Source organism: Triturus cristatus, chromosome 3_1 (assembly GCF_964204655.1).
Source record: "Triturus cristatus chromosome 3_1, aTriCri1.1, whole genome shotgun sequence".
NCBI classification, from domain to species: Eukaryota; Metazoa; Chordata; class Amphibia; order Caudata; family Salamandridae; genus Triturus; species Triturus cristatus.
In genome coordinates, this window is record NC_140583.1 from 7,977,807 (window position 1) to 8,003,006 (window position 25,200).

The 25,200-nt window shown below is 46.0% G+C and overlaps 1 protein-coding gene across 5 annotated transcripts in view; it reads right to left on the reverse strand.

Annotated features, from left to right (window-relative positions):
- Nucleotides 1-25,200, reverse strand: part of AGBL2 (AGBL carboxypeptidase 2) — a 1,238,365-nt gene that overhangs the window by 245,263 nt on the left and 967,902 nt on the right. For all 5 annotated transcript variants that reach the window (XR_014979319.1, XR_014979321.1, XR_014979320.1 and 2 more), the window contains exon 18: nt 18,352-18,573. Coding sequence is in view for 2 of the 5 variants with exons in the window: in XM_085646520.1 (XP_085502646.1) it covers nt 18,352-18,573 (222 nt within the window). In the remaining 3 variants the exon portion in view is untranslated. The remainder of the gene's footprint in view (nt 1-18,351; nt 18,574-25,200) is intronic.

Genomic DNA, 25,200 nt, shown 5'->3' on the forward strand with positions numbered 1-25,200 from the left:
TGCTAGCGTGTCGACAGGAGAAGTTCCTGCTGAGGAGGATCGCTACCGTGTGGACAGGAGTGGATCCGTTGACGTGTAGACAGGAGAGGCTCCATACTGAAGAGGATCCGCTGACGTGTGGACAGGAGAGGTTCCATACTGTAGAGGATCCGCTAGTGTGTAGACAGGAGAGGTTCCTACTAAAGAGGATCTGCTGACGTGTGTACATGAGAGGTTCCTAGTAAAAAGGATCCGCTAGCGTGTGGACAGGAGAGGTTCCATACTGAAGAGGATCCGATAGCATGTGGAAAGGAGAGGTTCCATACTGAAGATGATCCGATAGCATGTGGAAAGGAGAGGTTCCATACTGAAGAGGATCCGATAGAATGTGGAAAGGAGAGGTTCCATACTGAATAGAATCAGCTGACCTGTGGACAGGAGAGGCTCCATACTGAAGAGAATCAGCTGACCCGTGGACAGGAGAGGCTCATACTGAAGAGGATTCATTGGTGTGTGGACAGGAGAGGCTCCATACTGAAGAGAATCCACTGACGTGTGGAAAGGAGAGGCTCCTTACTGAAGAGAATCTGCTGACGTGTGGACAGGAGAGGTTTCTACTGAAGAGGATCTGCTGATGTATGGACAGGAGAAGTTCCTGCTGAAGAGGATCCACTGGCGTGTGGACAGGAGAGGCTCCATACTGAAGAGAATCTGCTGATGTGTGGACAGGAGAGGTTCCTTCTGAAGAGGATCCACTGACGTGTGGACAGGAGAGGCTCCATACTGAAGCGGATCTGCCAGCATGTGGACAGGATAGGTTCCTACTGAAGAGGATCCGCTGACTTGCAGGCAGGATAGGTTCCTACTGAAGAGGATCCGCTGATTTGTAAACAGAAGAGGTTCCTACTGAAGAGGATCCGCTAGCGTGTGGATAGGAGAGGCTCCATACTGAAGAGAATCTGCTGATGTGTGGACAGGAGAGGTTCCTACTGAAAAGGATCTGCTGATTTACAGACATAAGAGGTTCCTACTGAACAGGATCTGCTAGCGTGTGAATAGGAGCTGACATGTGGACAGGAGAGGTTCCATACATAATAGGATCCGCTAGCATGTGGACAGGAGAGGTTCCTACTGAAGAAGATCCGCTAGCATGTGGACAGGAGAGGTTCCTACTGAAGAGGATCCGCTGACGTGTGGACAGGAGAGGTTCCTACTGAAGAGGATCTGGTAGCGTGTGTACAGGAGAGGTTCCATACTGAAGAGGATCTGCTGACATGTGGACAGGAGAGGTTCCTGCTGAAGAGGATCCACTGACATGTATACAGGAGAGGTTCCATACTAAAGAGGACATGCTAGCGTGTGCACAGGAGCTGACATGTGGACAGGAGAGGTGCCATACTGAAGAGGATCCACTGACGTGTGGAAAGGAGAGGCTCCTTACTGAAGAGAATCCGCTGACGTGGACAGGAGAGGTTCCTGCTGAAGAGGATCCACTGACATGTATACAGGAGAGGTTCCATACTAAAGAGGACATGCTAGCGTGTGGACAGGAGCTGACATGTGGTCAGGAGAGGTGCCATACTGAAGAGGATCCACTGACGTGTGGAAAGGAGAGGCTCCTTACTGAAGAGAATCCGCTGACATGTGGACAGGAGAGATTCCATACTGAAGAGGATCTGCTGACGTGTGGACAGGAGAGGTTCCTACTGAAGAGGATCTGCTGACGTGTAGACAGGAAAGGTTCCTACTGAAGAGGATCCGCTGACATGTGGACAGGAGCAGTTCCATACTGAAGAGGATCCGCTGACATGTGGACAGGAGAGATTCCTGCTGAAGAGGATCCACTGACATGTATACAGGAGAGGTTCCGTACTAAAGAGGACATGCTAGCGTGTGGACAGGAGCTGATATGTGGACAGGAGAGGTGCCATACTGAAGAGGATCCACTGAAGTGTGGACAGGAGAGGGTACATACTGAAGAAGATCTGCTACAGTATGGACAGGAGAGGTTCCTACTGAAGAGGATCCGCTGACGCATGGAGAGGAGAGTTTCCTACTGAAGAGGATCTGCTAGTGTGTGGACAGGAGAGGTTCCTACTGAAGAGGATCTGCTAGCATGTGGAAAGGAGAGCTTTCTACTGAAGAGGATCCGCTAGCGTGTGTATAGGAGAGGTTCCATACAGAAGAGGATCGACTAGCATGTGGACAGGAGAGGTTCCTACTGAAGAGGATCCGCTGACGTGTGGACAGGAGAGGCTCCATACTGAAGAGGATGGGCTAGCGTGTGGACAGGAGAGGTTTCTACTGAAGAGGATCCGCTAACACGGTAAAGAGGAGAGGTTCCTACTGAAGAGGATCTGCTGATGTGTGGACAGAAAAGGTTCCTACTGAAGAGGATGCGCTAGAATGTAGAAAGGAGAGCTTTCTACTGAAGAGGGTCCGCTAGCATGTGTACAGGAGAGGGTTCCTACTGAAGAGGATCCGCTGATGTGTAGACAGGAGAGGGTTCCTACTGAAGAGGATCCGCTGACGTGTGGACAGGAGATGTTCCTTTTGAAGAGGATCCGCTGACATGTGGACAGGAGAGGTTTCATACTGAAGAGGATCTGCTGACGTGTGGACAGTAGAGGGTTCCTACTGAAGAGGATCCGCTGACGAGTGGACAGGAGAGGTTCCTACTGAAGAGGATCTGCTGACGTGTGGACAGGAGAGGTTCTTTCTGAAGAGGATTTGCTGACGTGTGGATAGGAGAGGTTCCATACTGTGGAGGATCCGCTGACGTGTGGACCGGAGAGGGTACATACTGAAGAGGATCCAGTATCATGTGGCCGGAGAGGTCCCACACTGAAGAGGATCCGCTGACGTGTGGACAGGAGAAGTTCCTGCTGAAGAGGATCCACTGACATATGGAAAGGAGAGATTCCATACTGAAGAGCATCTGCTGACGTATGGACAGGAGCGGTTCCTACTGAAGAGGATCCGCTGACATGTGGACAGGAGAGGTTCCTACTGAAGAGGATCCACTAACATGTGGACAGGAGGGGTTCCATACTGAAGAGGATCTGCTGATGTGTGGACAGGAGAGGTTACATACTGAAGAGGATCCACTGACGTATGGACAGGAGAGGTTCCTACTGAAGAGGATCCACTGCCGTGTGGACACGAGAGATTCCATACTGAAGAGAATCTGCTGACGTGTTGACAGGAGAGGTTCCTAAGGAAGAGGATCTGCTGACGTGTGGACAGGAGAGGTTCCATACTGAGGAGGATCCACTGAAGTGTGGAAAGGAGAGGTTACATACTGAAGAGGATCCAGTAGCGTGTGGACAGGAAAGGTACCTACTGAAGAGGATCTGCTGACGTGTGGACAGGAGAGGTTCCTGTTGAAGAGGATCTGCTAGCGTGTGAACAGGAGAGGATCCTGCTGAAGAGGATCCCCTAGCGTGTGGACCGGAGACATTCCTACTGAAGAGGATCTGTTAACGTGTGGACAGGAGAGGCTCCTGCTGAAGAGGATCCGCTAGTGTGTGGACAGGAGAAGTTCCTGCTGAAGAGTTGTCAGAAAGTAATCCTGGTGTAGCATAGTGTCCGAGAAGCCACAGCTTCCTGGCCATAGTACAGCTGCCTGGAACTTGGTAAGGCCTCAGAACAAAATATAAGAAATTAAGACATGAGCAGGTGGAGATCGAAACTCCACTGGAACAATGCAGGAGAAAGCAGAACACAAATCAGATCTTGTGTAGGACCACAGTGAAAGAGGAAAAATCACAGAGGCATCAGCCCTGGGCAAGGAAACAGTAACAAGGGTGGGAGTGGAGCTGTATAGGCACTGCTCAAGGCACAGCTGTGATGCACTACATCTGGGAGCGCAACCCTCGTTTTATCCTTTGTACAGCGACGCATCATCAAAACACTGCTCTTTGATGCACACATGGTGGAGCAAACCCCTCTCAATCCATGTGCAGTGCAAGAGCCCCAGTCTCTTGCTGTACTCCAATCTTGCTGCTCCCTATTCAGAGGAAGACTTGTAACCGGCGGCCTCTTCCTCTGGCATTATCATCACTCCATTTTTATCAACTACAGAAAAGCAGCCAGCCACAATAAAGAACTGAACCAACCTTCATCTATGAGACTGTTTTCTCACCAACATTAATTGCAAAAATGTAAAACCTGGTGTCGTGCCATTAAACTTTGGCTCAGAAATGGTATCTTTCCCCAAAAAGATCCAGACCAATCAAACCAACCCAATAATTATCACATCAAAATGAGCCTCCCTGAGTTGGCAAAGTAATTGAAAGATGGATCTCAGAACAACTCAGCTCCTTCATAGTGAAGAGCGATCTCCTGGCTCCTCCTTAACTGGATCCTCAAAGGTTGCACCATCAAAACCACCACCATGAAAGTTCTGGAGGACATCCACTGCATACGTGTGGAACGTTTGTCTATCCGTTCTTCTTGACCTTCGAGCGGCATTCGATGCCCCTGATCTTTGAAGGCTGCTACCCTTCCTGGGAACTCACAATGGACTCGGGGGCAATGTTCTGGCTGAGACTTCATTTCTAACCAAACACAATCAACTGATGAAAATAGACCTCTTCTCAGACCTGGTTCTGGCCACATGTCCAGTACCTCCAGCTCCATGTTTGCCCACACTTTTTTTAACCTGTACGTGGAGCCTGAGAGGCCTGAGTGAGGATGCAGGCATCTACATTCTCTTTTTGAAGAAGACAGTCACAATTGTTTAAAACTTGCAGTCATCAACGCTGTGTATCTTTTGGAACATCCCAGAACAAAGCTAAATGTATTGTTCTATCCAGACAGTCCAAACTAAAGCTTAACACGGAACAGCTCAAAGAACTCAATCACCAAATACCTCCCAAAAGTGAAGTCTTTTGAGTTTTGCCTAGACCAAGATACACATGCACAGGCTTTGTATCTAACTCTCTAGAAAGATGGCCCAACGATACCGCAGCTCTAAAGGAGGTAGCTCCATCTCTTCCTTTGTCATCTCTTCCTGTGCATTGTGGTCACTGCCTTGTGAACACAAGCTTGACTGTAGTACACAAACTCTCTTCATTCCTTTCAATTTTACATCCACTTAACGCTGTTCATGAATACAAGTCCTCGCACGCTTCTTCTACACAACGTTTCCACTATGAATTCTGCACCCACGCTATCACAGTGCTTGATGTACATCTACTGTCACCACATCTGTCCTGTACACATTTGCTCTCCACACCTGTTATGTGCATATCTACTCTCCACTCCATAACTCTCCTGTACATGACCTAATCTACTGTAAACATGCTACCTATTCCTCACTTATACACATACTACTCTCATACCATTTGTTTTCACATGCTCTATCTGACTTTACCTATGGATATACAAATACAAAAGACACCATACTGGTAGAGATAATCCATCCATAGTAGAGATAATCCATCCATCCACAGTAGAGCTTATCCATCCACAGTAGAGATAATCCATCCTTCCACAGTAGAGATAATCCATTCACAGTAGAGATAATCGATTCTCAGTAGAGATAATCCATCCATCCACAGTAGACATAATCCATCCATCCACAGTAGAGATAATCCATCCACAGTAGAGATAATACATCCATCCACAGTAGAGATAATCCATCCATCCACTGTAGAGCTAATCCATCCACAGTAGACATAATCCATCCATCCACAGAAGAGATAATCCATCCATCCACAGTAGAGATAATCATTTCTCAGTAGAGATAATCCATCCATCCACAATAGAGATAATCCATCCATCCACAGTATTGATAATCCATCCATCCACAGTAGAGATAATCCATCCATCCACAGTAGAGATATTCCATCCATCCACAGCAGAGGTTATCCATCCATCCACAGTACACATAATCTGTCCAGAGTAGAGATAATCCCTCCACATGAGAGATAATCCATTCTCAGTAGAGATAATCCATCCATCTACAGTAGAGATAATATATTCTCAGTAGAGATAATCCATCCATCCACAGTAGTGATAATCCATCCATCCACGGCAGAGGTTATCCATCCATCCACAGTAGAGATAATCCGTCCACAGTAGAGATAATCCATCCATCCATAGTAGAGATAATCCGTCCACAGTAGAGATAATCCACCCATCCACAGTAAAGATAATCCATCCATCCACAGCAAAGGTTATCCATCCATTCATGGTAGAGATAATCCATCTACAGTAGAGATAATCCATCCATTCACAGCAGAGATAATCAGTCCACAGTAGAGATAATCCATCCATCCACAGTAGAGATAATCCGTCCACAGTAGAGATAATCCACCCATCCACAGTAGAGATAATCCATCCATCCATCCACAGCAGAGGTTATCCATCAATCCACAGTAGAGATAATCCGTCCACAGTAGAGATAATCCATTCATCCACAGTAGAGATAATCCATCCACAGTAGAGATAATCCATCCACCCACAGTAGAGATAATCCATCCACCCACAGTAGATATAATCCATCGATCCACAGTAGAGATAATCCACCCATCCACATTAGAGATAATCCATCCATCCACAGCAGAGGTTATCCATCCATCCACAGTAGAGATAATCCACCCACAGTGTTGCGGGTATTCTGCTCATGCACAGAAATATGCACAAGAAACCAGGACCTCAGTGAATTGTGGTGTACCAAAAAACTCACCTCAGTACCCAGAACCCCTATCCGACTAGCATCAGTTTCTCATTCGTTCTCCGTATCACCTCGAAGCTACCAATGATTAGACAACCCAGAACAAGCGACTTAGAGTACTCTCAGGAATGGTGGGAATCAGAAACACCTTTTCGTTATTATTCTCATATCAGTCCACAACAAGAGTAATCAGAGACACGGAAAAGTTTAAAATGTTTATTTTTAACTACGTGCTCTAAGGTGCAGTACTTTGGCTAAGATAAGCAGGCAAATGATTAAAAACAAAACCATCAGCATTGTTACAATACCATAAAAAATGAAGGGAGAAATCATATTAAAAATGATATTGGAAAACAAGTCCTATAATACTTTGTGAACCACCCTCCCTTGGCAAGTGAACTAGTCTTATGAACTAATAGAAGGTCTCTAGGTTTAAATGGGGAACCCCATACCTCAAAGATCAGCTTAGGTGAATCACATCACAGGATCAGCTCTGCTCTCTGTGTCTGGATAGGTTTTCTCCAAGTGTCTGAAATCATGCATGCAAATGCAATATTAAAGGCACCTGAGTTTCAGACATTTGCAGCTGTGTGCGTGTTGTGTCTAGAGCGTGGGCCAATCAACCTGAATTCAACAGCATACATTGTTATTTGAACTTGGCGGCTCCTGCACACAGTGTTCAGGCTAAGGTCGCGGTGCACGTCAAGGGATGTGAACAACAGGCCGTTCTCATGTGAAGAAAAAGCAAGCAAACAGTTTTACTTGTAATAACAGCTACCTGTAGTGTTGTGTGCAAAAGCATCAAAGTGGCAAGATGGCGTTTCACTTCTAAAGCGCTTATGCTAACATAGCAATGTGTGCAAATAATACCCCGTCTCCACTACACCCTCCCTTGATCGGACCACGAACAGAATAGGTAAGCAATGTAGGAACGTAGAGTTCAAGTTCGAGCGAGGCAGAACCAAGTTCATGTATTGCCAAGCCATATTGTTGGTAGTAAAAGTTCGAAAAATCTGTTGGGAAAAGAAAAAAAAATTAAAACATCTCTCAGGGGCGGTATACAGGCCAATGTTGAGTAAAAAAGAAAAATTTTAAAAATCTGGAATAGGACGTGCGGAAGATGGACAACTGCCAATTTAATCCATCAACGTGTAGGCACAATAAGTTGCAACTGCCTCCAAGAGGAAGTCATTATAATGTTCAGTAAAAGAGTCAGCCATCCAGTCAAGTAAAGTAAATGAGCATACATGTTCTTCAATAACCGGAGCCTCTAGTACCATCAGAGGACAACCTGTGTGTTCTTCAAGATAACTTCTCGCCAAGAAGTCATATGCTGACGCATATATATACCAATTCCCTAGGACTCCATGCGCCGCTCCACAGGCCATAATCCCGATACCAGAACAGTCCAACACATGAGCCACTAAGGGACTCATTAGTCGATCATAATCCGGGGCAGGAGACGCCGTGTTCGACAGGTACAAATCCAGAGCCCATTCGAATGGACAATCTAGGCAATGGAAAACAGGTTGCATGCAAGTAAAGTGTGAGAACCGAAAGGATAATTCATAGGCTACGCTCAAAGTGGCCAGTGGTAGTGTTCCATAGTATTCAAGCATCCGGTCGCGCAGTTGAAGCAGCCGGGACAGGCTGTTGTGTGATACATATCGTGCAGCCATTGCGGAGTAAGTAAACCAACAGCAGCACACCAGCAGTCAAAGTGAGAATCAATGGAAGCCCGCCGAAGATGCTGGAAAAAATAGAATGAAAAAATGCCGGTATCACACCAAATATTGTTTGGACGGATTTCACAAGGCCGGAGCCCACAACTTTGAAAAAATGCACCAAGCCAGTTGTTGACGAGGCATTGAAGATAGTATGAATCAGAGCACCGAAATGAAGGGGGAGATCGGTATTTGGTGCGGGTGTTTGCCATGTGAAGAACAAATGTTTCACGGGAGGAAGTCAGAGCAACTTTTTTTTGAGACAATAGAGCCCTTATTCTGCTCATCTTGTTGAACTCTGCTTTCAAGGTTGGGATGGAAGGCCAGATGGATACATCTAGTCTCCCATGCGGGTGGGAAAAGGACATTTTTATAACAGACTACGCGTTGTGAGACAGTTAAAATGTACGGAATCCCCACTAGCATCCCGCAGCATGCCTCATTATTTAAAAGCAAATAACTACCGTTAGCTAATAACGTAAAAGTTGGTGTAATTGCTGGCACAGGATTCCCCTTTAGAATGCAAGCTAAATTCGGTGCGTGAACGTTGTATGGGCCATGCAATTGGATGTTCCTACAGACTACTGAGTGATCAGGTATGGAAGTGCATTCCTCTCCTTTTAAATAAACCTCTTTACCCTCTCTCAGGCACCTGTATGTAAATGGGAGTGACCAAACTTCATGCTAGAAAGCGGTACCCAATGGTTCGTACCTGCCTAAGGCATAGTGTTTCATACATGAACTGAACTTAAACAATGGTAAAGGTAGTGTGATTAACCCATGAATAAGCCACACAGCTGAGTTCGATTCGGCCACAGAGAATGGTAAAGGTTCCAACTTTTCAATATGCAACAACGAGTATGTCGCATCTTTCATGGACATGAACTGTTGTTTAGCAGTCAGATTAAATGGCAGGAATAAAGATGATGTGTTCATGTAGTCCCAGGGAACTTTCCCAGCCTTCAATGTTTGTAAAGTCCTTGCAAACTGCATTATAGAACGCAACTGATTTTGACCATGGTATAAAACAGACGTATCATCCTGAACAATATCCAGAACAGATGAAACGATATTATCTAATGTGTAAATTCTGGAAGAAAGGGTGTTAATGCTATTATCGATGACAGCTAGCACTTTTTCTAAATTGGCTTGATCAATAGCCCTTAAACTAGAAGCAGCTTCAACTTGAGATAATTTCCAAACTTCGTTGTAAACAGCATACACCCATCTTTTGGACCTGCCACCCACAGGGCCCTTAACAAAATGATTCAAATCTACTTTATCATTTAATTTGGATGAATGAAGTTTAACAGATGCCAAGGTGGAATGTTGCAGCCAGGTCTGACAATCTTCCCTACAGAATAGGTAGTAACAGAATAGGAAGATTCAAATCGGGGGTCCACCCTAACCTGTGTATAGCCGGGGTACAGACACAGAAAACGATGTTGACAAGAATCTGAACTTTTCTGCCATATTAACCATCCTTCACGATCTAAGTTGGAAATTTTGAAGGATGTATTAGTAATGAATGACTGTAATTCATCAAGGGACAATTCTGTGCGATTATCCCAATTTTGATATGCGCTCAGATCAGGAATAGTAGGGGAATTCAGTTTTTTAGAAGTAGCCAATCCAAAGCAGGTCGTTTGAAAAATGGTAGAATTCAAAACCAACATGTGGTTTGGCATAAGGCACGCACGATGCAGAGCTTCTGTACCTTGTACCTGCCAAACTTTAGAACCCATAACAGATCAATGGTATCTTTCCACAGATCACAGCCCCCTACAGCTAATTCATCCATTAAGGATTTGGAATACAATAATTTAGTGTGGGTCAGTCTAACTTTGGAAGCTGACTGAGCAGCCATTTTAAAATAAAAGGCTTCAGGTTCAGATACACTAAAATCAGTAAAATATGTAAATATTTTCACTAGAGTTTTGGAGCTGCCTTCAATCGGTGCTGGACAATGTTCTCATTGTGTATAATTGATGACATTTCTAAATGTATTTGCTTTATACAGGAAATGATTACCATAGTGTTGGTAGCAAAACAACTCTCCATAATTTGCTGAGTCTAAATATAAATCTTCAGCATCAAAAGCAGCATAATATTACAAATCAGAAAAAAGAGCCTCTACGTCTTGGACATCCCAATCATCAAAGCGTATGTTTTGTTTCACAACATCTCCCATAGAAACACGAAGTACATTGGGGACATTTATCACCACTGTGGGACCATGAATCTGAAATTTGACAGCATCCCATACAATCCCATCTAACACAGGCCAGGCGGTAATATTAACAAAAGTCTGGTCCCTCTTCATGATGTGTGATGAGGCGTGGGGTGCCAAAGTTCCATCAATTAATCTAATTGCAGATCTTTCGGTGAGATAGTGTTCATTTACTAGACGAACAAATACAACCACAAATCCAATTGACATAAACAAAAAAATAGTTATGAGCAGCAGCCAAATGTAAGTCCAAGGGGGAATTAAAAAATGTATTTTAAACCAAACAGCAAAAATAGAAATTTTCGATGGGGCGTTCAAAGTTATAGAGTTAGTGTCAAATGAAAAACGTGACTGGTCAACTGCACTTGATTGTAAACCAGGCAACAACACATCTGTGGGATAAGTATACTCAGTATCTTCAACTGGACCACCAGCCGGTGGAGTCAATAAAGGATTAGTAACTGTATGCATCTCGATGGCAACGTCAGTCCTGGTGGTATTTGCCAGAGCCAAAACAGAATTTCTCAGCATTGCTGGACAAGAGGCCACTGGAGTCATACTAAGAAGAATCGGCCACTCGTTGTAGTTTGACATTGTCAATGGCGATGTACCTGTTATCCTTGTGACCAGGAAGTGGAGGTAAAATGACTGTTCTTGTACCCTGCATGCCAAGCACTGGAACCGGTGCACGATAAGAGGGGCCGAACTCTTTCTTGTTCTCCACCTTCTCACGGACCAGGTCACCAACTCGAGGTAGCCAGCCGACTACCGGAATCTGAAGCGCAGCATCAGTTGTGGAGGGCAAGTGTTCCTTTGCAAGACTGTCTCTGGTCTCTTGTAGATTCTGTAATACAGCAGAATGATCATCTACGTCAAAGGGTGCGGCCGACGACGCCATGTCTAGACCATCAAGGTCCGGGACAAACATCTTAGTGCCAAAGAGCATTTCCTATTGGGGTCCGCCCACCCAGAGACCTTCTAAGGAGATTATTAACCTCTTCTGTGCCCATGACGAGATAGTCTCGTCATGGAGCACGGTTGCGCTGTGCCCATGACGAGACTATCTCGTCATGAACCCCACCCACTAATGTAACGCCCGGCACAGGAGGGGGAAAGGGCGTGGCACTGAAGGGGTTAAGTGCATGTTGAACGCTATACAAATGGGCTAACCAGTTCCGGCCAGTACCTAAAACTCTAGCTGGTGCCCGATAGTAGGAATTACATTCACGAGCGGCAGACGATGCTTAAGTTCTGCGACTGGAACCCAAAGCATTTTATGCTTGATTGTGCTACCTTTGGAATCACGATACTCATTTTGAGACCAAACGAATAAATTGTCGTTGTAAGACTGAACACAGTAAAAAGAGTCACTCACTATAAGAGTAGTCACTTGAGGATCAGCAAACTCCAGTGCAAGCACCAGAGCACGAAGCTCTGTCAACTGGGCATTACAATCACCCAATGTCTGCGTGTGCACGACATCAGACTTGAATCCACCATTCACGAAAGTACCAGCCACCATTGCGCAGGCCGCTGAATAAGCATGCTTAGAACCCGTCGCCGGTTGCTCCGAACCGTCAGTGTAAATGATTCAATGGTAATCCTCAACTGGGCGCAAGGACAGAGGAGCCGGATGAACAAATTCATACTGTAAATACTCCTGAGTCTGCAATGAGGCATCAAAGATGTAAGTGACATCCGGAGACGTCAAAGAAGTGGCCCATTGTATCCAACACGGATGCAAAGCTTTAGAATTCGGTACACTGGCTTTCATTACTGCCTCTAGGGCAGTATACTGTGTGACAACTAACATGCGTTTCCCTTGCGACAGCGCTCTCTCTTTCAGAATCACCATCTGCACTGCAGTCAAAACTTTTTCGACAGTGGAAAAGCTCATTTCAGCCGAAGTGTACAAGTGTGACTTGTAAGCAAATGGAACGTTAAGTACGTGAAACCCACCGCGCCAGGCACAATTCTTATCACCAGGTTTGTGTGGTTATCACGCGTCAGTAAGTATTTAGAAGCAAGAAGATCAACCTGCAAAGATTGCAGGATAGCTGTATGTTCTGGCAGCCAGCTCGATTTGGAAAAAGTAGGTTTCACCAAGGCTTGATACGCTGGACATAATCGGGAATGTGAGTACGCCCGAAAATAAAAAAACCCAGCAAAGACTGTAGTTTTTTCAGAGTTGTTGGAGTGCACAAACATGCGCATTTCTCCAGGAAGTGAGGTGCTAAACCTCGACCTTCGTTGTTGAGTTCATAGCCCAAAAACAATACTGTATACTTGCAATGTGTGATTTTGCAAAGTTGAATTTGTAACCGAAGTCTGCAAACAGAACAATGATGCGGTCAACGCGACACAGATGCGGCAATAATTCGTCATCTGTGAGCTAAATATCATCAACATACGAGTACGCATCAGGGTCAATGCTTTCTAACAGAGAGACTACACATGCGGCAAAGACACCTGGACTGTTTTTGTAGCCCATGGCTAATCTTTTAAACTGTTTCTGTTTGCCGCTGGAAGTAAAGGCTGTCCATTGACTACTAATAGAGGACAGATTATGGCTATAAAAGCCATTGGCGATGTCAAGTGTGGTCTTAAACCTGTTTCTCACGAGACTATCAACGAGGGCAGAACTGTGGGTATTCTGTACCGAACATGTTCGACAATGAGAGTTCAAATGCCGGGAATCCAAAACTAGGCAGTACGACCCATCAGGTTTGGTTACAGTGAAAAGAGGATTATTCATGGGTGACACACATGTTTCAATTACACATTCCAATTGTTCAAGGATTTCTGCGACGTGAGACCTGGCCTCGCGGCGCATGGGATATTGAGGTTGTGGCTGTGGCATAGACCGTAACGGAATCACATGGCTCGGTGATAATTTATCCCACCCGACCTGAGTACGGTACAACGCCGGAGCAAGCACATGTCCCCACCCTTCTGCAAAGTTCTGAGCTTGCTCCTTTGGCACAGTGAACGCGAAAGATGGGAAGATTACCTCCTCCCCTCTAGGAGCTGCAAAAACGAAAGCTGGGGGCCAGTCCTCCTCTGCTAACAGAATGTCATATGTAGAGGTCAGATTTTCCCCAAAAATCCCTTTTATGGTACGTTGTATGTCACCTTCTATTAAAAGGACTATGTCATATAGTCTGTCAGGGGGAGCCACTCTGGTGTCAGCAGTTTCTATGGTAATAAATGTGTCAGTTGCTGTCGCCTTCAGATATGGACGCAGTGCTTGCCGCACTATTGTAACTTCCGCCGCGCTGTCTAGCAGCGTTAGTGCCCATGTCAGGTTCCGAAGCTGCGTTCTCACTATCTGTGGCATACCTCGCTGTTAGTGCAGCAACCTTCTTCTTCTGAAACGGGGGTCGCTGATGTGCAAACTCTTCCTGCTTTCCTTTACCGTCAGCCGGGCGGGGCTGCTCACGTCCTGTTGGGCACCCCGACCTTTACCACGTTCTCCTCCACCGGACTGTGAGACAGAGGTTTCTTGTGAAGAACGAGGAGAACGTTGTTAAGGAACCTGAAATCTATCGGGAGACCTAATTCTAGTGCGATCGCGCAATTCATAAGTGCGTTCAGTATTCACTTGAACTGGTGAGGCAGGACGAGACCCCTGTTTCTGTTGCTGCTTCCCCTGTTTCTTAGTTTTCCAATTTTGTTTAGGAAAAGCTGGACGGTTGTCTTTAGGAGGCGTAACCGTCTGAGTTTGTGGTTGCGCTATTGTTTTAAAAGGCTTAAGCCCCAAACTATTGTGGCCAATGGTCTTCTAAGCCTCAGCAATAATTTTCGGAAACTGTCGGGGTTTATCGACGTCGTCGACGAAGCGCAGAGCATTTGGCACCTGAAAGTTAACCGCATCTCCCTTGACGTTAGCCAGGATGAGATCAGCAACTACGTCGAACGCACCAACAAGCCTCATTCCTAACTCGGCCGCCGCCTCCGGACCGTGTTGATCTTGAACACGCTTAATCACGCAGGGCAGTACAGTCATAGACGGTGTGCCGAAGCACTTGGAGTAGACTGCTGCAAACATTTTACCCCAGTTCTGACAATCATTAACCTCTGGGACCAAGTCTTTCTGCAAACTAATTGTAAGGATCCTGTGTTTTTCCACAGGAGTAGAATTTGGAAATACTGCTATCAGCTGGTCAAATTTTTCAGCAAGCCAATAAGGCATATCGTCCTTATTCTGGGGCGCTTGCCCATTACCGAATTAACCATGACGGGACTAATAGTGATGCCGGCCGGGCCAGCTGGTTGCGCCGCAACCCCAGGTGCCCCCACCTGGACATTGCGTGAGACGTATTCCACTAAAGCCCTGTGTACCATAATCAAGGCGGTATGGAGCCGACGTAAGTCATCCAGCAGGGCTTGCAAATAACGTGGGTGTGGTGTAAACCCGGCCAAGACTGGCCAAGTGGCCCCTGGAATGGACAAGGGACCCAAACGAACCGGTGTAACGGTGTGGGGAAGGGCGCCATTGAACCAAATACGATGCTGCCAAGCAGAAATGGGAATTTCCTGCGTCCTATACGGCGTGTAATTAGCTGGGACTGCCGTAGGAGTGTATGTGTGAAACGTCTTATCATCCGCATTCACCTCCGGCAAAGTAACCCAAGAGTAAAACAGCTCATAGGGAAACGATGCATCGGCACTCACTACAAAGATAATAGACATCCCGTCCTCAGGCACCCCGAACTGCGTCAAGTGACGCCGGAGAGGCGCGCGACTATGCGCCGCAATTGCGACTTCAGCCATAAGGATACAGAGAAGAAAAACAATCTATATCAACTGTAGCACAAAAGGGTGTAATTTAAAATGAAACCTTTTTAATTGTCAAGCTTGAGAGAACCTATATATTAACTATTTAGGTAGGTTTAAACCGTCACTCCCGTCAACCGGAAACAAGAGTGAGGGTGTTGTGGACAAATATAAGCACTACTAAGGCGTCTCAATCATAAAACCAAAACGTTGGGCGCGCCATGTTGCGGGGATTCTGCTCATGCACAGAACTATGCGCAGGAAACCAGGACCTCAGTGAATTGTGGTGTACCAAAAAACTCACCTCAGTACCCAGAACCCCTATCCGACTAGCATCAGTGTCTCATTCATTCTCCGTATCATCTCAAAGCTACCAATGATTAGATAACCCAGAACAAGCGACTTAGAGTACTCTCAGGAATGGTGGGAATCAGAAACACCTTTTCGTTATTATTCTCATATCAGTCCACAACAAGAGTAATCAGAGACACGGAAAAGTTTAAAATGTTTATTTTTAACTACGTGCTCTAAGGTGCAGTACTTTGGCTAAGATAAGCAGGCAAATGATTAAAAACAAAACCATCAGCATTGCTACAATACCATAAAAAATGAAGGGAGAAATCATATTAAAATTGATAGTGGAAAACCAGTCCTATAATATTTTGTGAACCACCCTCCCTTGGCTAGTGAACTAGTCTTATGAACTAATAGAAGGTCTCTAGGTTTGAATGGGGAACCCCATACCTCAAAGATCAGTTTAGGTGAATCACATCACAGGATCAGCTCTGCTCTCTGTGTTTGGAAAGGTTTTCTCCAAGTGTCTGAATCATGCATGCAAATGCAATATTAAAGGCACCCGAGTTTCAGATATTTGCAGCTGTGTGCGTGTTGTGTCGAGAGCGTGGGCCGATCAACCTGAATTCAACAGCATACATTGTTATTTGAACTTGACGGCTTCTGCACACAGTGTTCAGACTAAGGTCGCGGTGCACATCAAGGGATGTGAACAACAGACCGTTCTCATGTGAAGAAAAAGCAAGCAAGCAGTTTTACTTGTAATAACAGCTACCTGTAGTGTTGTGTGCAAAAGCAGCAAAGTGGCAAGATGGCGTTTCACTTCTAAAGCGCTTATGCTAACATAGCAATGTGTGCACATAAAACCCCGTCTCCACTACAGTAGAGATAATCCATCCATCCACAGTAGAGGTTATCCATCCATCCACAGTAGAGATAATCCATCCATCCACACTAGAGGTTATCCATCCATCCACAGTAGAGATAATCCATCCATCCACAATAGAGATAATCCATTCATCCACAGTAGAGATAATCCATCCATCCACAGGAGAAATAATCCATTCTCAGTAGAGATAATCCATCCATCCACAGTAGAGATAATCCATCCATCCACAGCAGAGTTCATCCATTCATCCACAGTAGAGATAATCCATCCATCCACAGCAGAGTTTATCCATCCATTCACAGTAGAGATAATCCATCTATCCACAGCAGAGTTTATCCGTCCATCCACGGTAGAGATAATCCATCCATTTACAGTAGAGATAATCCATCCATCCACAGTAGAGATAATCCATCCATCCACAGCAGAGTTTATCCGTCCCTCCACAGTAGAGATAATCCATCCATCCAAAGCAGAGTTTAGCAGTCCATCCACAGTAGAGATAATCCAACCTTTTACAGTACAGATAATCCATCCATCCACAGCAGACTTTATCCGTTCATCCACAGTAGAGATAATCCATCCATCCACAGTAGAATTTATCCATCCATCCACAGCAAAGGTTATCCGTCCATCCACAGTAGAGATAATCCGTCCGTCCACAGTAGAGATAATCCATCCATCCACAGTAGGGATAATCCATCCATCCACATTAGAGATAATCCATCCATCCAGAGTAGAGATAATCCATCCATTCACAGTAGAGATAATCCATCCATCCACAGCAGAGTTTATCTGTCCGTCCACAGTAGAGATAATCCATCCTTTCACAGTAGAGATAATCCATCCATCCACAGCAGAGTTTATCCGTCCATCTACAGTAGAGATAATACGTCCATCCACAGTAGAGATAATCCATCCATCCACAGTAGAGATAATCCATCCATCCACAATAGAGATAATACCTCCATCCACAGCAGAGTTTATCCGTCCGTCCACATTAGAGATAATCCATCCATCCACAGCAGAGTTTATCCATCCATCCACAGTAGAGATAATCCATCCATCCACAGCAGAGTTTATCCGTCCAGCCACAGTAGAGATAATCCATCCATTTACAGTAGAGATAATCCATCCATCCACAGTAGAGATAATCCATCCATCCACAGCAGAGTTTATCCGTCCATCCACAGTAGAGATAATCCATCCATCGACAGCAGAGTTTATCGGTCCATCCACAGTAGAGATAATCCAACCTTTTGCAGTAGAGATAATCCATGCATCCACAGCAGAGTTTATCCGTCCGTCCACAGTAGAGATAATCCATCCATCCACAGCAGAGTTTATCCGTCCGTCCACAGTAGAGATAACCCGTCCATCCAGAGTAGAGATAATCCATCCATCCACATTAGAGATAATCCATCTATCCAGAGTAGGGATAATCCATCCATCTACAGTAGAGATAATCCATCCATCCACAGCAGAGTTTATCCGTCCGTCCACAGTAGAGATAATCCATCCATCCACAGCAGAGTTTATCCGTCCGTCTACAGTAGAGATAATCCATCCATCCACAGTAGAGATATTCCATCCACAGGAGAGATAATCCATCCATTCACAGTAGAGATAATCCACCCATCCACAGTAGAGATAATCCACCCATTCACAGTAGAGATAATCCACCCATCCACAGTAGAGATAATCCATCCACAGGAGAGATAATCCATCCACAGTAGAGATAATCCATCCACACACACACACACACACACAGGTGATTTACCTTTCTTAGACACTTGGTCAGTCACTCCTGGCTGGCTCAGCAGAGGATCAAAGGGGGGTGGGTGCTGTTTGATGGGTGACACAGTCTGTCTAGATGATGCAGCCTTTCTCGGATGCTGAATCACAGTTATCACAAGAGGGTGGTGCTGCCAAGGTTGCTGGTGTCGTGATCTTAATGGCAGGTGGCGATGACAAAAAGTATCACTGGCTGCCGGAATAGAATCTGTAAAATGAACATTGCACATATTTGAGGTATGATGGCGTCCTCCACTTGTGACACAGAGAAAGGAATACAAACTGGATCATGTGAGAGGAACAAATGAACAATACTTGGCCCAGCGTCAACCAAACCAGCAGAGTCAAGCAAACCTTCTGTACCACAAAGGACCACAAAGTGACAAGATGGAGCGATAAACACCAACCACATCACACAGTGGTTACTGGCCAGTGTCTGTGGTGGGTCCTTTTGTTCACCACTGGTGTCTGAGGACTACAAAACCAGCACTCTAAATGAAGTTACTCTCTTCGTACACTTGAGTCAATCAAATGTAAGCGAGGGGAGCAGTCTAATGTTACTACAGGAAGTGGTAGAGAGGTTGGAATTCAGAAGTGAATACACACAATAATCCCAATGTCCAATCAAAACAATGGGCCCTATTTATATGTTCGCAGAGAGGCAACTTCTTTGCAACGACAGGGAGTTGCAACCCCACCAACATAGTAGTCCGGCCACCTTATTTAAATGTGGACAACCTGTAAGTTTGGCCACTGCGGTGACTACTCCAGCAGCGCCATGGCCAAACTTCGCAGACAGCCCTGTGGAGTAAGGGCCGTCGGAGGCAGATCTCTAATATCGTCCCCTAATTCAGATGGGCGGAATAAGAGGTCAGTTTCCACTGCCCGTCACTGCCAGGAAAACCCTGTAAGGGGCAGTGAGAACTGCTAAATGTTTCCATCGCCATGGGAGAGGACTCCGGTGGCAAGGGGAGCTCTTTATTTTTTATTTTCAAAAAGGAAATTCCGCTTTGGGATTTTCTTTTTGAAAATAAAAAAAAAACAGTTCTTCTCTTCTCGGAACCCATCCAATATCCCAATTTGAACTTCTCAGAGTGGATTTAGGGTCCGTGCGCCCTTTGAAACGTGCTCCGGTGCTAGGCATGGAAGGCACCTGGAGACGGACCTTCCTTGATGGTCCAGAGGAAATTTCTTCAACAAGAAGTCTCACAGTACAGAGTTTGTGACAATAAAGAATGACATAAATAAGATTACCGCTTCTTCCTGGTCGGGTATTACTGAAACTCTGCTGAGGGTGAGGGTGATGATGAAGGGGAAAATGCAACAAGCACTGGACTGGTAAAGTCGCTGGGTCTTCTTTTTCACAGGAAGGGTTTGCTAATAGTGGGGCAACTTTGTGTGTTGTTCCTAGCTTTCCTAAAAACAAACTCTCACAAGCAAGCAGCATGAATTGAAGCTGGGAGTAGGGCACACTAGTTCAACAGACTACATTAGCAGTGGTAGGCTGTACCCTCAAAGTAGAGTAGAGTAGAGTAGAGTAGAGTGGAGTAGAGTAGAGAAGAGTAGAGTGAAGTTTTGCAGAGTAGAGTAGAGAGTAGAGTAGAGCAGAGCAGAGCAGAGTAGAGTAGAGTAGAGAAGAGTAGAGAAGAGAAGAGTAGAGAGAGTGGAGTAGAGTAGAGTAGAGTAGAGTAAAGTAGAGTAGAGGGCAGAGTAGAGTAGAGAGAGTAGAGTAGAGTAGAGAGAGTGGAGTAGAGTAGAGTAGAGAGTAGAGTAGAGTAGAGTAGAGAGAGTGGAGTAGAGTAGAGAGAGTAGAGTCGAGTAGATAGAGTAGAGTAGAGAGAGTAGAGTAGAGTAGGGAGAGTACAGTAGAGAGAGTGGAGTAGAGTAGAGTAGAGTAGAGAGAGTAGAGTAGAGTAGAGAGTAGAGTAGAGTAGAGTAGAGTAGAGGAGTAGAGTAGAGTAGAGTAGAGTAGAGTAGAGTAGAGTAGAGTAGAGTCGAAGAGTAGAGTAGAGTAGAGTCGAAGAGTAGAGTAGAGTTGAGTAGTGAGTAGAGAAGAGTAGAGTAGAGTAGCGTAGAGTGGGGTAGAGTAGAGTAGAGTGGGGTTGAGTAGAGAAGAGTAGAGTAGAGTACAGAGGAGTAGAGTAGAGTAGAGAAGAGCAGAGTAGAGTAGAGAGTAGAGTATAGTAGAGTATGTGAAAAAGTGGCTCTGTATATACTGTTCCCAAATAGGTACAGTGTGCACAGAGTCTACAATCCCCAGAGGTTTGGCAGAGGCTAAAGTTAGATATAACCTTACTCTCTAAAGTGGTAGCTTGGTCGAGCAGTAAGGCAGTACCAGAGGACAGTGTAAAGCATTTGTTGTACACACTCAGTCAGCAAATGGTCTCACACACTCAATAACTGAACTCTAGGCCAATGGTTTATATAAAAAATATATGCTTGTTTTATTTTAGAACCAACGATTGGTATCACAATATACTTTCTCAGAATTAGATGCTTTGTTTAATTACTTTTGCTATATGCAATTGATTTTTGTAAATACTGGTTACAGGTTGTTGCAATAGGCAACACAATTTCAAACACAATAATGCATTGAGCTCAATGGAAGTTTTAAGTTATTTGCAATAGATTACTTTCAGGATTACTTTTCTAACTCCAGGACTGGATCCTAGATTCAGTCCTGGGACAGTTCTTAGTCACAAGTAATAAAAGTCAACCTAGTTACTGTTGTGATTTTTAGGCAATATTTTAAAAGTTGACAGAAGAAATTTCATAGAAAAACAGTCAATGATTCCCTATGGGAGAAAATTCAAGTTGCAGGTATAGTATGTTCTCGTTACTTTTGTAATCCAGTACTGGGCTCCTAGACTCAGTACTGGGACCTCTATCTAAAACAGGTAAGTAATTACGTTTTCACAGTTGGTACGATTTTTAAAGAATATTTGTAGTTTGCAAAAATCGACACAAGAAATTTCACAGAAAATCAGTCAATGGTTTCCTATGGAAGAAAATTGGGTTAATGGTAAGTACGGTTGTGAATATTTTTCAGGGTCAGTGCTGGGCACCAAGATCCAGCACTGGGATCCCTCCTAATAGCAGGTGAGTATTTTTGTTTTCATTACTCGGTTGATTTTAGGTGAATATTTTAAGGTTTAGAAACTCCACACTTAGAAGAAATTTCAGAAGAAACCAGTCAATGTTACCCTATGGAAGGAAATTGAGTTATCGACTTTTGGGTAAGTACTCGACTGGCAGAGTTAGGGTTCTGGGCACAGACTCAGGGGTCTCCCAGGGTCAGGTAGGTACAGTTGTTGCACCCTCAGCGACACTGAGGCGGCCGGGTGCAGAGTGAGTTAGGGCCAATGTTATCCTATGGGAGGCAGGGGGGCCTTGGTTGGTGGCTGCTGACTAGCAGGCCACGCGGCTGTGGGAGCTGGGCTCCTGGTCACTTGCTCAGGGCAAATGGGGAAGTAGGTAGGAGAAGAAGTTGCACTGCCAGGGCCACTCGGGTGGCTGGGTGCAGGGTGCTTTTGAGCCTTCGGGCGCTCAATGGGTTTCAATGGGAAAGATCCTGGATGAACAAAGGCTGCAAGCTCGGGGACGAAGATTCTTCAGGTGCCACCACCACTTCGAGAGGTAAGTTGGGTAGTTGGAGGATAGGTAGGTACCCAGGAGTTAAGCACAGGGGGCCACAGGGGGCCGCAGGGCAGGGGTGCCTTTTGGTGTCGGGAGATCTTACCCTCTGTTGATCGCGGTTGGGGGGGGTACCTGGTTCTGAGGCTGCAGGCGTCGTCAGGAGCATCGAGGTGAGTCCTTGGGCGCCAGATTCGGGGTCACAGTCACTGGGGGGACATCCTCAGGGTCTTTGTTCACTCCGGCACAGGCCAGGCTTGGCGGGTGCAGAGTGTGCAGGGTTTGCGGTTCCGGGCTGATGCCAGGGGTTAGAAGCTGGTTTTGAGCAGAGCCACTGCTCATGGGAGTCCCAGGTGCTCAGAGTCAAAAGGGAGCCAGGTCCTCCAGGGTTTTTGAGGTTGCTGGCCACAAGAGGTGCCAGGTTGTAGTAGGAGCAGGTTTGAGGGTCGACAGGCCGGTAGGGCTGGGGCCAAAGCAGTTGGTGTCTTCCTCTTCTTAGCATCTGCACGGCAGTTCTTCTTTCTTCTTGCTCTTCTTTGTTTTTCGGAATCTGGAATCTAAGGAAGGAAGGTTCAGGGTGCCCCTAAATACTAGATTTAGGGGCGTTACAGGTAGGTAGAGGGCAGGGACCAATGGGTCCCTGCCCTGGGGTGGGTAGACCCCTATCCTGCCTCTCTCCTGTGGGAGGGGGGCAGTAGCCTAGTCCTGATTGGGCAGGGCCTCCCATCTTCAAGATGGCGAGCACCCGGAGATGTGCTTCACCTCGCCTCCCCCACCTGAGGGGTGGGGTTGGCAGGCTGGCACATCCCCTGTCCTTATTTGGGGTTTCCGGACAGTCTTCCCGCCAGAGTGGGGGAAAGAATCGGTGGGGGCCAGTTTGCTGGGTACAGCAAGTGGCCTGGGGAAGCTCACAGAGGAGGCATGCCTTTGAAGCTTCCCCCTGCCCATCCTGGGGGAGGAGATTTAGCACCTCGCCCAGGATATGCATTGTTGCAGGCCCAGGAGAGCGGGGGCTCTCCTACCCAGGGGTCCAGCAACATGTCTGCTGTGTGGCAGCCTGGGCAGCCTCCCAGACCAGACGTGGATTGTAGGTTAGGTTTCAGGGGGCATCTCTAAGATGCCCTCTGTGGTGCTTTGTACATTAAATACCACACTGGCATCAGTGCAGGTTTAATGTGCTGAGAAGTTTGATACCAAACTTCTCAGTCTTCAGTGTTGCCACTATGGTGCTGTGGAGTTCGTGTTTGACGAGCTCTCAGCACCATATACTCTTAAATGGCAGGTATATTGATGGAACGAACAGCTATCATACTGCTTCGTGTACAGATAACTGAATAGAGATACTGTTTGGAGACTTCTCCACCCTTTGTTTGCTTGTTTTTGAAAATATTGAAGTAGCGGTTTATTGAAGGCATAACTTATACCTGCTAAGAATTATATGTACTTACGACTTTGAATATCAGACTAGATTCCTGTGAATCCACTGATCAGATACCTTAATTTGGGTTGGTTTGAACATTCTTGATACCTGTAGTAAGCCCTGACAAAGTTCCCAAGGCAAAAGGGAACGAAACGTGTTGGCTGTGTGCCTGTGTTTTTTAATCAAGAGGACAAATAAAAGAAGAAAACTATTTCTATTACAAGTGTTGGCTTTGCATGACTCGCACTAGATTGTGCCTTCCTTTCTTTTTGTGGACTTTGTGGGAAACAAGTATTTTTAAACAGCAGATACTGGAAATTGTTGCACTCATATGCTTATATGGATGATTAATGGAACTTTAAGTGCTTGACCTAGGTCAGCTGTTTGTTTTCTTTGTTGTTTTACTCTTAAATGGCAGCACTGCACTTACAGTGCCCAGGAATGGACCGGGGTACTGTAGGGGCACAGGGCTCATGCTCCTGTGCCCACACCATAGGCATAGGGCACCCAGCTAGAGGGGTGGCTGATGTATGCCAGGGCAGTGTAGGTCCAGCAACGTGTCTGCTGTGTGGCAGCCTGGGAAGCCTCAGAGCAGACGTGGATTGTAGGTCAGCTGTAAGGGGGCATCTCTAAGATGCCCTCTGGGGTGCTTAGTACATTAAATCCCACACTGGCATCAGTGTGGGTTTAATGTGCTGAGAAGTTTGATACCAAACTCCTCAGTCTTCAGTGAAGCCATTATGGTGCTGTGGAGTTCATGTTTGACAAGCTCTCAGCACCATGTACTCTTAAATGGCAGCACTGCACTTACAGTGCCCAGGAATGGACCCGGGTACTGTAGGGGCACAGAGCTCCTGCTCCTGTGCCCACACCATAGGCGTAATGCACCCAGCTAGAGGGGTGGCTGACATATGCCTTGGCAGTGTAGGTGGTGGGCATGGCACACAGGGATGTGTGCAATGTCGACTCTTTGTTTTGTCCTGCACCCAGACACTCAGCCTGCAAGGGCAGTGTGTGTGTGTGTGTGTGTGTGTACGGGTACAGGGCCTCTGAGGGTGGCACAATGAGTGCTGCAGCCCTTCGAGGCCTTCCCTGGTCACAAGGCCCTGGGTACCTAAGGTACCATTTACCAGGGGCTGACATGTGGCCAGGGTTTGCCAATTTGGGATTGAGGTTTTTAGGGAAGGAACATAGGCCCCGGGCACCTGATTGGCAGGAGTCCAGGGCACAGTCAGTCAAAGTGCATTCAGCAATTCAGCAAAAAGTGGGGGCATACCATGTAAGAAAGATGGCACTTTCTCACAGAGTAGAGTAGAGTAGAGAGTAGAGTAGGGTAGAGTAGAGTAAATTGTCGCCGCTTTTGCGGCCGTTTTCGGCCGAAAAGCGGTGATAATTTTATCGCCTAATTAACAGGGCCACACTAACGCGTGAAACCTTGCTTTAGCGTGGGGATTCTTTACGCCCAGCTTTGCATCTCAAATGAGACGCAAAGTGGGCGTTCCTGACCTAACATGACAGGAGAAATGTCGCTAAGCGACATTTCTCCTATCATCAAGCCCCACGCTATGAAGCATAGCGTCAGGAAAAGTAGCGATAACCCCTGTTATCGCTACTTTCCTTATGCCTGCTTCAAGAGGGTGGATATCATGGCTAAGTTTGTGAGTCCCTATCAGCAAGCTAACGCCACATTGCATGAGATTATCGCTGGGTTTCCAGCGATAATCTCACGTTAGGCAGTTAGCGTGAGGATTTTTATCTCTGAGGAGATAAGCGTTGCTAATA